The sequence below is a fragment of the Oncorhynchus kisutch genome, linkage group LG15 (genome assembly GCF_002021735.2).
Source record: "Oncorhynchus kisutch isolate 150728-3 linkage group LG15, Okis_V2, whole genome shotgun sequence".
In the NCBI taxonomy this organism is placed as follows: Eukaryota; Metazoa; Chordata; class Actinopteri; order Salmoniformes; family Salmonidae; genus Oncorhynchus; species Oncorhynchus kisutch.
Window position 1 is genome coordinate 90,690,888 of NC_034188.2, and position 15,370 is coordinate 90,706,257.

Here is a 15,370-nt window from a genome sequence, read left to right on the forward strand (position 1 = left end):
TCTCTGTCTCTGTCTGCCTCTGTTCGTCTCCATCCGGTAGCTGGTAGTATGTTTCTGATTCTTCGTGTTGCTTTCTGGATCTGTAGGAGTCGGAGAGGAGAACAGGGAGATGGAGGAGAGAGGAGGGGGAGAAGGTCGCCTCACTCCTGGGGCAGAAGACCCTCATCACAGGCTCTACCCTGGAGGGTAAGGAGACGATTAAGACCCAGTCAGATGTGTTATTTATTTTCGTAGTGAGATTGAACTGCAGGGTCCTAGTGTGAAGAAGAGCAGGTTGAGTAGGAAATTAAACATAATTTATCATAAATTTACAACCTGTTATTCTTTACATACCAAATATGGTAATACTTTATTTTACAGTGTGTGTGTATATAAATATATACACAAACTACAACATATGTACAATATATTACACGGTAGAGTGGTAATAACAGTCATAACCTAACCTAATTACTGTGTTTCTGTGAGATTCATTTGAATTAAACTAAACATTTTAATCCATCCTGTCTCTCCATGTAGGACTAGTCCTTTAAGCCTCTCATGGTAAAAGTGTCCTTGTGTGAATTTTTTTTTTTAAATTAATATGCCAGACACACCCCTAGATAGGCTCACTGAAACATATGAGAATGTAGTGTGAAAAACATTCTATATATACATACAGTCGTGGCCAAAAGATTTGAGAATGACACAAATATTAATTTTCACAAAGTCTGCTGCCTCAGTTTGTATGATGGCAATTTGCATATACTCCAGAATGTTATGAAGAGTGATCAGATGAATTGCAATTAATTACAAAGTCCCTCTTTGCCATGCAAATGAACTGAATCCCCCCAAAAACATTTCCACTGTATTTCAGCCTGCCACAAAAGGACCAGCTGACATCAGTGATTCTCTCATTAACACAGGTGTGAGTGTTGACGAGGACAAGGCTGGAGATCACTCTGGCATGCTGATTGAGTTTGAATAACAGACTGGAAGCTTCGAAAGGAGGGTGGTGCTTGGAATCATTGTTCTTCTTCTGTCAACCATGGTTACCTGCAAGGAAACACGTGCCGTCATCATTGCTTTGCACAAAAAGGGCTTCACAGGCAAGGATATTGCTGCCAGTAAGATTGCACCTAAATCAACCATTTATCGGATAATCAAGAACTTCAAGGAGAGCGGTTCAATTGTTGTGAGGAAGACTTCAGGGCGCCCAAGAAAATCCAGCAAGCGCCAGGACCTTCTCCTCAAGTTGATTCAGCTGTGGGATCGGGGCACCACCAGTACAGAGCTTGCTCAGGAATGGCAGCAGGCAGGTGTGAGTGCATTTGTACATACAGTGAGGTGAAGACTTTTGGAGGATGGCCTGGTGTCAAGAAGGGCAGCAAAGAAGCCACTTCTCTCCAGGAAAAACATCAGGGACAGATTGATATTCTGCAAAAGGTACAGAGATTGACTGCTGAGGACTGGGGTAAAGTCATTTTCTCTGATGAATCCCCTTTCCGATTGTTTGGGGCATCTGGAAAAAAGCTTGTCAGGAGAAGAAACAGTTTGGTAACGAACAATGCCTTTTCCAACATGATGGAGCACCTTGCCATAAGGCAAAAGTGATAACTAAGTGGCTCGGGGAACAAAACATCGATATTTTGGGTCCATGGCCAGGAAACTCCCCAGACCTTAATCCCATTGAGAACTTGTGGTCAATCCTCAAGAGGCGGGTGGACAAACAAAAACCCGCAAATTCTGACAAACTCCAAGCATTGATTATGCAAGAATGGGCTGCCATCAGTCAGGATGAGGCCCAGAAGTTAATTGACAGCATGCCAGGGCGGATTGCAGAGGTCTTGAAAAAGAAGGGTCAACACTGCAAATATTGACTCTTTGCATCAACTTCATGTAATTGTCAATAAAAGCCTTTGACACTTATGAAATACTTGTTACTATGGAATACTGAAGTATAATTACATCTGACAAAAAATATCTAAAAACACCGAGGCAGCAGACTTTGTGAAAATTAATATTTGTGTCATTCTCAACTTTTGGCCACCACTGTGTGTGTTTGTATATAATGTAAGGAAGTTGAACGTGTTTGATCATGTCTTCATACAGGTCTGGAGATCTGTGTGGCCCCTGAGGCCCCTGCTGAGGCCCCTGCTGAGAGCAGCACCAGTAGAGAGCATTGTGGCCCTCGTAGACAGTGGGCCCCAGGCCCCTCAGACACAGCTCTACAGGTGTTGGCTAACACAGACCTCCTCTCCTCTGGGAGTCTGGCAACCACAGGCCAGACACATTCAGGTATGCAGGTACTCTCACTGAGACAGGCCAGGCACACCCCTAGATGGGTACTGAAACAATGCTTGACACACCCCTAGATAGGTACTGAAACAATGCTTGACACACCCCTAGATAGGTACTGAAACTATGCTTGACAAACCCCAAGATAGGCCCTCTCACTGAAACAATGCTTTACACACCCCTAGATAGGTACTGAAACAATGCTTGACACACCCCTACATAGGTACTGAAACAATGCTTGACACACCCCTATTCAGGTACTGAAACAATGCTTGACACACCCCTACATAGGTACTGAAACAATGCTTGACACACCCCTATTCAGGTACTGAAACAATACTTGACACACTCCTAGATAGGTACTGAAACAATGCGTGACACACCCCTAGATAGGTACTGAAACAATGCTTGACACACCCCTAGATAGGTACTGAAACAATGCTTGACACACCCCTACATAGGTACTGAAACAATGCTTGACACACCCCTATTCAGGTACTGAAACAATGCTTGACACACCCCTACATAGGTACTGAAACAATGCTTGACACACCCCTATTCAGGTACTGAAACAATGCTTGACACACCCCTAGATAGGTACTGAAACAATGATTGACACACCCCTATTCAGGTACTGAAACAATGCTTGACACACTCCTAGATAGGTACTGAAACAATGCTTGACACACCCCTAGATAGGTACTGAAACAATGCTTGACACACCCCTAGATAGGTACTGAAACAATGCTTGACACACCCCTAGATAGGTACTGAAACAATGCTTGACACACACCTAGATAGGTACTGAAACAATGCTTGACACACCCCTAGATAGGTACTGAAACTATGCATGACACGCCCCTAGATAGGTACTGAAACAATGCTTGACGCACCCCTAGATAGGCACTGAAACAATGCTTGACACACCCCTATTCAGGTACTGAAACTGCTTGACACACCCCTATTCAGGTACTGAAACAATGCTTGACACACCCCTAGATAGGTACTGAAACAATGCTTGACACACCCCTATTCAGGTACTGAAACAATGCTTGACACACCCCTATTCAGGTACTGAAACAATGCTTGACACACCCCTAGATAGGTACTGAAACAATGCTTGACACACCCCTAGATAGGTACTGAAACAATGCTTGACACACCCCTAGATAGGTACTGAAACAATGCTTGACGCACCCCTAGATAGGTACTGAAACAATGCTTGACACACCCCTATTCAGGTACTGAAACAATGCTTGACACACCCCTAGATAGGTACTGAAACAATGCTTGACACACCCCTAGATAGGTACTGAAACAATGCTTGACACACCCCTAGATAGGTACCGAAACAATGCTTGACACACCCCTAGATAGGTACTGAAACAATGCTTGACACACCCCTAGATAGGTACTGAAACAATGCTTGACACACCCCTAGATAGGTACTGAAACAATGCTTGACACACCCCTACATAGGTACTGAAACAATGCTTGACACACCCCTATTCAGGTACTGAAAAAATGCTTGACACACCCCTACATAGGTACTGAAACAATGCTTGACACACCCCTATTCAGGTACTGAAACAATGCTTGACACACCCCTATTCAGGTACTGAAACTATGCTTGACACACCCCAAGATAGGCCCTCTCACTGAAACAATGCTTTACACACCCCTATTCAGGTACTGAAAAAATGCTTGAAACACCCCTACATAGGTACTGAAACAATGCTTGACACACCCCTATTCAGGTACTGAAACAATGCTTGACACACCCCTAGATAGGTACTGAAACAATGATTGACACACCCCTATTCAGGTACTGAAACAATGCTTGACACACTCCTAGATAGGTACTGAAACAATGCTTGACACACCCCTAGATAGGTACTGAAACAATGCTTGACACACCCCTAGATAGGTACTGAAACAATGCTTGACACACCCCTAGATAGGTACTGAAACAATGCTTGACACACACCTAGATAGGTACTGAAACTATGCATGACATGCCCCTAGATAGGTACTCAAACAATGCTTGACACGCCCCTAGATAGGTACTGAAACAATGCTTGGCACGCCCCTAGATAGGTACTAAAACAATGCTTGACACACCCCTAGATAGGTACTGAAACAATGCTTGAAACACCCCTAGATAGGTACTGAAACCATGCTTGACACACCCCTATTCAGGTACTGAAACAATGCTTGACACACCCCTAGATAGGTACTGAAACAATGCTTGACACACCCCTAGATAGGTACTGAAACAATGCTTGGCACACCCCTAGATAGGTACTGACACAATGCTTGACACACCCCTATTCAGGTACTGAAACAATGCTTGACACACCCCTAGATAGGTACTGAAACAATGCTTGACACACCCCTAGATAGGTACTGAAACTATGCATGACACGCCCCTAGATAGGTACTGAAACAATGCTTGACACACCCCTAGATAGGTACTGAAACTATGCATGACATGCCCCTAGATAGGTACTGAAACAATGCTTGACGCACCCCTAGATAGGTACTGAAACAATGCTTGACACACCCCTATTCAGGTACTGAAACAATGCTTGACACACCCCTATTCAGGTACTGAAACAATGCTTGACACACCCCTAGATAGGTACTGAAACCATGCTTGACACACCCCTATTCAGGTACTGAAACAATGCTTGACACACCCCTATTCAGGTACTGAAACTATGCTTGACACACCCCTAGATAGTTACTGAAACAATGATTGACACACCCCTAGATAGGTACTGAAACCATGCTTGACACACCCCTAGATAGGTACTGAAACAATGCTTGACACACCCCTATTCAGGTACTGAAACTATGCTTGACACACCCCTAGATAGGTACTGAAACAATGCTTGACACACCCCTAGATAGGTACTGAAACTATGCTTGACACACCCCTAGATAGGTACTGAAACTATGCATGACACGCCCCTAGATAGGTACTGAAACAATGCTTGACGCACCCCTAGATAGGCACTGAAACAATGCTTGACACACCCCTATTCAGGTACTGAAACAATGCTTGACACACCCCTATTCAGGTACTGAAACAATGCTTGACACACCCCTAGATAGGTACTGAAACAATGCTTGACACACCCCTATTCAGGTACTGAAACAATGCTTGACACACCCCTATTCTAGTACTGAAACAATGCTTGACACACCCCTAGATAGGTACTGAAACAATGCTTGACACACCCCTAGATAGGTACTGAAACAATGCTTGACACACCCATAGATAGGTACTGAAACAATGCTTGACGCACCCCTAGATAGGTACTGAAACAATGCTTGACACACCCCTATTCAGGTACTGAAACAATGCTTGACACACCCCTAGATAGGTACTGAAACAATGCTTGACACACCCCTAGATAGGTACTGAAACAATGCTTGACACACCCCTAGATAGGTACTGAAACAATGCTTGACACACCCCTAGATAGGTACCGAAACAATGCTTGACACACCCCTAGATATGTACTGAAACAATGCTTGACACACCCCTAGATAGGTACTGAAACAATGCTTGACACACCCCTAGATAGGTACTGAAACAATGCTTGACACACCCCTACATAGGTACTGAAACAATGCTTGACCCACCCCTATTCAGGTACTGAAAAAATGCTTGACACACCCCTACATAGGTACTGAAACAATGCTTGACACACCCCTATTCAGGTACTGAAACAATGCTTGACACACCCCTAGATAGGTACTGAAACAATGCTTGACACACCCCTATTCAGGTACTGAAACTATGCTTGACACACCCCAAGATAGGCCCTCTCACTGAAACAATGCTTTACACACCCCTATTCAGGTACTGAAACAATGCTTGACACACCCCTAGATAGGTACTGAAACAATGCTTGACACACCCCTAGATAGGTACTGAAACAATGCTTTACACACCCCTAGATAGGTACTGAAACAATGCTTGACACACCCCTAGATAGGTACTGAAACAATGCTTGACACACCCCTAGATAGGTACTGAAACAATGCTTGACACACCCCTAGATAGGTACTGAAACAATGCTTGACACACCCCTACATAGGTACTGAAACAATGCTTGACACACCCCTATTCAGGTACTGAAAAAATGCTTGAAACACCCCTACATAGGTACTGAAACAATGCTTGACACACCCCTATTCAGTTACTGAAACAATGCTTGACACACCCCTAGATAGGTACTGAAACAATGATTGACACACCCCTATTCAGGTACTGAAACAATGCTTGACACACTCCTAGATAGGTACTGAAACAATGCTTGACACACCCCTAGATAGGTACTGAAACAATGCTTGACACACCCCTAGATAGGTACTGAAACAATGCTTGACACACCCCTAGATAGGTACTGAAACAATGCTTGACACACACCTAGATAGGTACTGAAACTGCATGACACGCCCCTAGATAGGTACTCAAACAATGCTTGACACGCCCCTAGATAGGTACTAAAACAATGCTTGGCACACCCCTAGATAGGTACTGAAACAATGCTTGACACACCCCTATTCAGGTACTGAAAAAATGCTTGACGCACCCCTAGATAGGCACTGAAACAATGCTTGACACACCCCTATTCAGGTACTGAAACAATGCTTGACACACCCCTATTCAGGTACTGAAACAATGCTTGACACACCCCTAGATAGGTACTGAAACAATGCTTGACACACCCCTATTCAGGTACTGAAACAATGCTTGACACACCCCTATTCAGGTACTGAAACAATGCTTGACACACCCCTATTCAGGTACTGAAACAATGCTTGACACACCCCTAGATAGGTACCGAAACAATGCTTGACACACCCCTAGATATGTACTGAAACAATGCTTGACACACCCCTAGATAGGTACTGAAACAATGCTTGACACACCCCTAGATAGGTACTGAAACAATGCTTGACACACCCCTACATAGGTACTGAAACAATGCTTGACACACCCCTATTCAGGTACTGAAAAAATGCTTGACACACCCCTACATAGGTACTGAAACAATGCTTGACACACCCCTATTCAGGTACTGAAACAATGCTTGACACACCCCTAGATAGGTACTGAAACAATGCTTGACACACCCCTATTCAGGTACTGAAACTATGCTTGACACACCCCAAGATAGGCCCTCTCACTGAAACAATGCTTTACACACCCCTATTCAGGTACTGAAACAATGCTTGACACACCCCTAGATAGGTACTGAAACAATGCTTGACACACCCCTAGATAGGTACTGAAACAATGCTTTACACACCCCTAGATAGGTACTGAAACAATGCTTGACACACCCCTAGATAGGTACTGAAACAATGCTTGACACACCCCTAGATAGGTACTGAAACAATGCTTGACACACCCCTAGATAGGTACTGAAACAATTCTTGACACACCCCTACATAGGTACTGAAACAATGCTTGACACACCCCTATTCAGGTACTGAAAAAATGCTTGAAACACCCCTACATAGGTACTGAAACAATGCTTGACACACCCCTATTCAGTTACTGAAACAATGCTTGACACACCCCTAGATAGGTACTGAAACAATGATTGACACACCCCTATTCAGGTACTGAAACAATGCTTGACACACTCCTAGATAGGTACTGAAACAATGCTTGACACACCCCTAGATAGGTACTGAAACAATGCTTGACACACCCCTAGATAGGTACTGAAACAATGCTTGACACACCCCTAGATAGGTACTGAAACAATGCTTGACACACACCTAGATAGGTACTGAAACTATGCATGACACGCCCCTAGATAGGTACTCAAACAATGCTTGACACGCCCCTAGATAGGTACTAAAACAATGCTTGGCACACCCCTAGATAGGTACTGAAACAATGCTTGACACACCCCTAGATAGGTACTGAAACCATGCTTGACACACCCCTAGATAGGTACTGAAACAATGCTTGACGCACCCCCTAGATAGGCACTGAAACAATGCTTGACACACCCCTATTCAGGTACTGAAACAATGCTTGACACACCCCTATTCAGGTACTGAAACAATGCTTGACACACCCCTAGATAGGTACTGAAACAATGCTTGACACACCCCTATTCAGGTACTGAAACAATGCTTGACACACCCCTATTCAGGTACTGAAACAATGCTTGACACACCCCTATTCAGGTACTGAAACAATGCTTGACACACCCCTAGATAGGTGCTGAAACAATGCTTGACACACCCCTAGATAGGTACTGAAACAATGCTTGACACACCCCTAGATAGGTACTGAAACAATGCTTGACGCACCCCTAGATAGGTACTGAAACAATGCTTGACACACCCCTATTCAGGTACTGAAACAATGCTTGACACACCCCTAGATAGGTACTGAAACAATGCTTGACACACCCCTAGATAGGTACTGAAACAATGCTTGACACACTCCTAGATAGGTACTGAAACAATGCTTGACACACCCCTAGATAGGTACTGAAACAATGCTTGACACACCCCTAGATAGGTACTGAAACAATGCTTGACACACCCCTAGATAGGTACTGAAACAATGCTTGACACACACCTAGATAGGTACTGAAACTATGCATGACATGCCCCTAGATAGGTACTCAAACAATGCTTGACACGCCCCTAGATAGGTACTGAAACAATGCTTGGCACGCCCCTAGATAGGTACTAAAACAATGCTTGACACGCCCCTAGATAGGTACTGAAACAATGCTTGAAACACCCCTAGATAGGTACTGAAACCATGCTTGACACACCCCTATTCAGGTACTGAAACAATGCTTGACACACCCCTATTCAGGTACTGAAACTATGCTTGACACACCCCTAGATAGTTACTGAAACAATGATTGACACACCCCTAGATAGGTACTGAAACCATGCTTGACACACCCCTAGATAGGTACTGAAACAATGCTTGACACACCCCTATTCAGGTACTGAAACTATGCTTGACACACCCCTAGATAGGTACTGAAACTATGCATGACACGCCCCTAGATAGGTACTGAAACAATGCTTGACGCACCCCTAGATAGGCACTGAAACAATGCTTGACACACCCCTATTCAGGTACTGAAACAATGCTTGACACACCCCTATTCAGGTACTGAAACAATGCTTGACACACCCCTAGATAGGTACTGAAACAATGCTTGACACACCCCTATTCAGGTACTGAAACAATGCTTGACACACCCCTATTCAGGTACTGAAACAATGCTTGACACACCCCTAGATAGGTACTGAAACAATGCTTGACACACCCCTAGATAGGTACTGAAACAATGCTTGACACACCCCTAGATAGGTACTGAAACAATGCTTGACGCACCCCTAGATAGGTCTGAAACAATGCTTGACACACCCCTATTCAGGTACTGAAACAATGCTTGACACACCCCTAGATAGGTACTGAAACAATGCTTGACACACCCCTAGATAGGTACTGAAACAATGCTTGACACACCCCTAGATAGGTACCGAAACAATGCTTGACACACCCCTAGATAGGTACTGAAACAATGCTTGACACACCCCTAGATAGGTACTGAAACAATGCTTGACACACCCCTAGATAGGTACTGAAACAATGCTTGACACACCCCTACATAGGTACTGAAACAATGCTTGACACACCCCTATTCAGGTACTGAAAAAATGCTTGACACACCCCTACATAGGTACTGAAACAATGCTTGACACACCCCTATTCAGGTACTGAAACAATGCTTGACACACCCCTAGATAGGTACTGAAACAATGCTTGACACACCCCTATTCAGGTACTGAAACTATGCTTGACACACCCCAAGATAGGCCCTCTCACTGAAACAATGCTTTACACACCCCTATTCAGGTACTGAAACAATGCTTGACACACCCCTAGATAGGTACTGAAACAATGCTTGACACACCCCTAGATAGGTACTGAAACAATGCTTTACACACCCCTAGATAGGTACTGAAACAATGCTTGACACACCCCTAGATAGGTACTGAAACAATGCTTGACACACCCCTAGATAGGTACTGAAACAATGCTTGACACACCCCTAGATAGGTACTGAAACAATGCTTGACACACCCCTACATAGGTACTGAAACAATGCTTGACACACCCCTATTCAGGTACTGAAAAAATGCTTGAAACACCCCTACATAGGTACTGAAACAATGCTTGACACACCCCTATTCAGTTACTGAAACAATGCTTGACACACCCCTAGATAGGTACTGAAACAATGATTGACACACCCCTATTCAGGTACTGAAACAATGCTTGACACACTCCTAGATAGGTACTGAAACAATGCTTGACACAACCCCTAGATAGGTACTGAAACAATGCTTGACACACCCCTAGATAGGTACTGAAACAATGCTTGACACACCCCTAGATAGGTACTGAAACAATGCTTGACACACCCCTATTCAGGTACTGAAACAATGCTTGACACACCCCTATTCAGGTACTGAAACAATGCTTGACACACCCCTAGATAGGTACTGAAACAATGCTTGACACACCCCTATTCAGGTACTGAAACAATGCTTGACACACCCCTATTCTAGTACTGAAACAATGCTTGACACACCCCTAGATAGGTACTGAAACAATGCTTGACACACCCCTAGATAGGTACTGAAACAATGCTTGACACACCCATAGATAGGTACTGAAACAATGCTTGACGCACCCCTAGATAGGTACTGAAACAATGCTTGACACACCCCTATTCAGGTACTGAAACAATGCTTGACACACCCCTAGATAGGTACTGAAACAATGCTTGACACACCCCTAGATAGGTACTGAAACAATGCTTGACACACCCCTAGATAGGTACTGAAACAATGCTTGACACACCCCTAGATAGGTACCGAAACAATGCTTGACACACCCCTAGATATGTACTGAAACAATGCTTGACACACCCCTAGATAGGTACTGAAACAATGCTTGACACACCCCTAGATAGGTACTGAAACAATGCTTGACACACCCCTACATAGGTACTGAAACAATGCTTGACCCACCCCTATTCAGGTACTGAAAAAATGCTTGACACACCCCTACATAGGTACTGAAACAATGCTTGACACACCCCTATTTCAGGTACTGAAACAATGCTTGACACACCCCTAGATAGGTACTGAAACAATGCTTGACACACCCCTATTCAGGTACTGAAACTATGCTTGACACACCCCAAGATAGGCCCTCTCACTGAAACAATGCTTTACACACCCCTATTCAGGTACTGAAACAATGCTTGACACACCCCTAGATAGGTACTGAAACAATGCTTGACACACCCTAGATAGGTACTGAAACAATGCTTTACACACCCCTAGATAGGTACTGAAACAATGCTTGACACACCCCTAGATAGGTACTGAAACAATGCTTGACACACCCCTAGATAGGTACTGAAACAATGCTTGACACACCCCTAGATAGGTACTGAAACAATGCTTGACACACCCCTACATAGGTACTGAAACAATGCTTGACACACCCCTATTCAGGTACTGAAAAAATGCTTGAAACACCCCTACATAGGTACTGAAACAATGCTTGACACACCCCTATTCAGTTACTGAAACAATGCTTGACACACCCCTAGATAGGTACTGAAACAATGATTGACACACCCCTATTCAGGTACTGAACAATGCTTGACACACTCCTAGATAGGTACTGAAACAATGCTTGACACACCCCTAGATAGGTACTGAAACAATGCTTGACACACCCCTAGATAGGTACTGAAACAATGCTTGACACACCCCTAGATAGGTACTGAAACAATGCTTGACACACACCTAGATAGGTACTGAAACTATGCATGACACGCCCCTAGATAGGTACTCAAACAATGCTTGACACGCCCCTAGATAGGTACTAAAACAATGCTTGGCACACCCCTAGATAGGTACTGAAACAATGCTTGACACACCCCTATTCAGGTACTGAAAAAATGCTTGACGCACCCCTAGATAGGCACTGAAACAATGCTTGACACACCCCTATTCAGGTACTGAAACAATGCTTGACACACCCTATTCCAGGTACTGAAACAATGCTTGACACACCCCTAGATAGGTACTGAAACAATGCTTGACCACACCCCTATTCAGGGTACTGAACCATGCTTGACACACCCCTATTCAGGTACGAAACAATGCTTGACACACCCCTATTCAGGTACTGAACCAATGCTTGACACACCCCTAGATAGGTACCGAAACAATGCTTGACACACCCCTAGATATGTACCTGAAACAATGCTTGACACACCCCTAGAGTAGTACTGAAACAATGCTTGACACACCCCCTAGATAGGTACTGAAACAATGCTTGACACCACCCCTACATAGGTACTGAAACAATGCTGACACACCCCTATTCAGGTACTGAATGAAAATTGCTTGACACACCCTAATAGGTACTGAAACAATGCTTGACACACCCCTATTCAGGTACTGAAACAATGCTTGACACACCCCTAGATAGGTACTGAAACAATGCTTGACACACCCCTATTCAGGTACTGAAACTATGCTTGACACACCCCAGATAGCCCTCTCCCTGAAACAATGCTTTACACACCCTATTCAGGTACTGAAACAATGCTTGACACACCCCTAGATAGGTACTGAAACAATGCTTGACACACGCCCTAGATAGGTACTGAAACAATGCTTTACACCCCCTAGATAGGTACTGAAACAATATGCTTGACACGCCCTAGATAGGTACTGAAACAATGCTTGACACACCCTAGATAGGTACTGAAACAATGCTTGACACACCCCTAGATAGGTACTGAAAACAATTCTTGACACACCCCTAATAGGTACTGAAACAATGCTTGACACACCCCCTATTCAGGTACTGAAAAAATGCTTGAAACACCCCTACATAGGTACTGAAACAATGCTTGACACACCACCTATTCAGTTTACTGAAACATGCTTGACACACCCCTAGATAGGTACTGAAACAATGATTGACAACACCCCTATTCAGGTACTGGGAAACCAATTGGCTTGACACCACTCCTAGATAGGTACTGGGAAACATGCTTGACACACCCCTAAGATTGGTATGAAACCATGCTTGACACAGTCCCCCTAGATAGGTACTGAAACAATGCTTGAACACACCCCTAGATAGGTACTGAAACAAATGCTTGGACACATCAACCTAGATAGGTACTGAAACTATGCATGACACGCCCCTAGATAGGTACTAACAAACAATGTTGACACGCGCCACTAGATAGGTACTAAAACAATGCTTGGCACACCCCTAGAATAGGGTACTGAAACAATGCTTGGACACACCCCTAGATAGGTAACTGAAACAAATGTTTGACACACCCCTAGATAGGTACTGAACAATGCTTGACGCACCCGCTAGATAGGCACTGAAAACATGCTTGACACACCCCTAGTCAGGTACTGAACAATCTTGACACACCCCTAGATAGTACTGAAACAATGCTTGACACACCCCTATTCAGGTACTGAAACAATGCTTGACACACCCCTATTCAGGTACTGAAACAATGCTTGACACACCCCTAGATAGGTACTGAAACAATGCTTGACCACCCCTATTCAGGTACTGAAACACTGCTTGACACACCCCTAGATAGGTACTGAAACAATGCTTGACACACCCTAGATAGGTACTGAAACAATGCTTGACACACCCCTAGATAGGTACTGAAACAATGCTTGACACACCCCTAGATAGGTACTGAAACAATGCTTGACACCACCCCTAGATAGGTATGAAACAATGCTTGACACACCCCTAGATTAGGTACTGAAACAATGCTTGACACACCCCTATAGGTACTGAAACAATGCTTGACACACCCTAGATAGGTACTGAACTGAAACAATGCTTGACACACCCCTAGATAGGTACTGAAACAATGCTTGACACACCCCTAGATAGGTACTGAAACAATGCTTGACACACCCCTAGATAGGTACTGAAACAATGCTTGACACACACCTAGATAGGTACTGAAACAATGCTTGACACACCCCTAGATAGGTACTGAAACAATGCTTGACACACCCCTAGATAGGTACTGAAACAATGCTTGACACACCCCTAGATAGGTACTGAAACAATGCTTGACACACCCCTAGATAGGTACTGAAACAATGCTTGACACACCCCTAGATAGGTACTGAAACAATGCTTGACACACCCCTAGATAGGTACTGAAACAATGCTTGACACACCCCTAGATAGGTACTGAAACAATGCTTGACACACCCCTAGATAGGTACTGAAACAATGCTTGACACACCCCTAGATAGGTACTGAAACAATGCTTGACACACCCCTAGATAGGTACTGAAACAATGCTTGACACACCCCTATAGGTACCCACCCCCTAATAGGTAAACAATGCTTGACACACCCCTATTCAGGTACTGAAAAAATGCTTGAACACACCCTACATAGGTACTGAAACAATGCTGACACACCCCTATTCAGTTACTGAAACAATGCTTGACACACCCCTAGATAGGTACTGAAACAATGATTGACACACCCCTATTCAGGTACTGAAACACTGCTGACACACTCCTAGATAGGTACTGAAACAATGCTTGACCACACCCTAGACTAGGTACTGAAACAATGCTTGACACACCCTAGATAGGTACTGAAACAATGCTTGACACACCCCTAGATAGGTACTGAAACAATGCTTGACACACACCTAGATAGGTACTGAAACTATGCATGACACGCCCCTAGATAGGTACTCAAACAATGCTTGACACGCCCCTAGATAGGTACTAAAACAATGCTTGGCACACCCCTAGATAGGTACTGAAACAATGCTTGACACACCCCTAGATAGGTACTGAAACCATGCTTGACACACCCCTAGATAGGTACTGAAAACAATGCTTGACGCACCCCTAGATAGGCACTGAAACAATGCTTGACCACACCCCTATTCAGGTACTGAAACAATGCTTG

General features: G+C 44.1%; 1 protein-coding gene across 7 annotated transcripts in view; it reads left to right on the forward strand.

Annotated features, from left to right (window-relative positions):
* nek3 (NIMA related kinase 3) overlaps positions 1-15,370 on the forward strand; it is an 85,540-nt gene that overhangs the window by 55,849 nt on the left and 14,321 nt on the right. For all 7 annotated transcript variants that reach the window (XR_004203220.1, XR_004203219.1, XR_004203221.1 and 4 more), the window contains 2 exons: positions 87-186; positions 2,092-2,277. Coding sequence is in view for 4 of the 7 variants with exons in the window: in XM_031791286.1 (XP_031647146.1) it covers positions 87-186; positions 2,092-2,277 (286 nt within the window). In the remaining 3 variants the exon portion in view is untranslated. The remainder of the gene's footprint in view (positions 1-86; positions 187-2,091; positions 2,278-15,370) is intronic.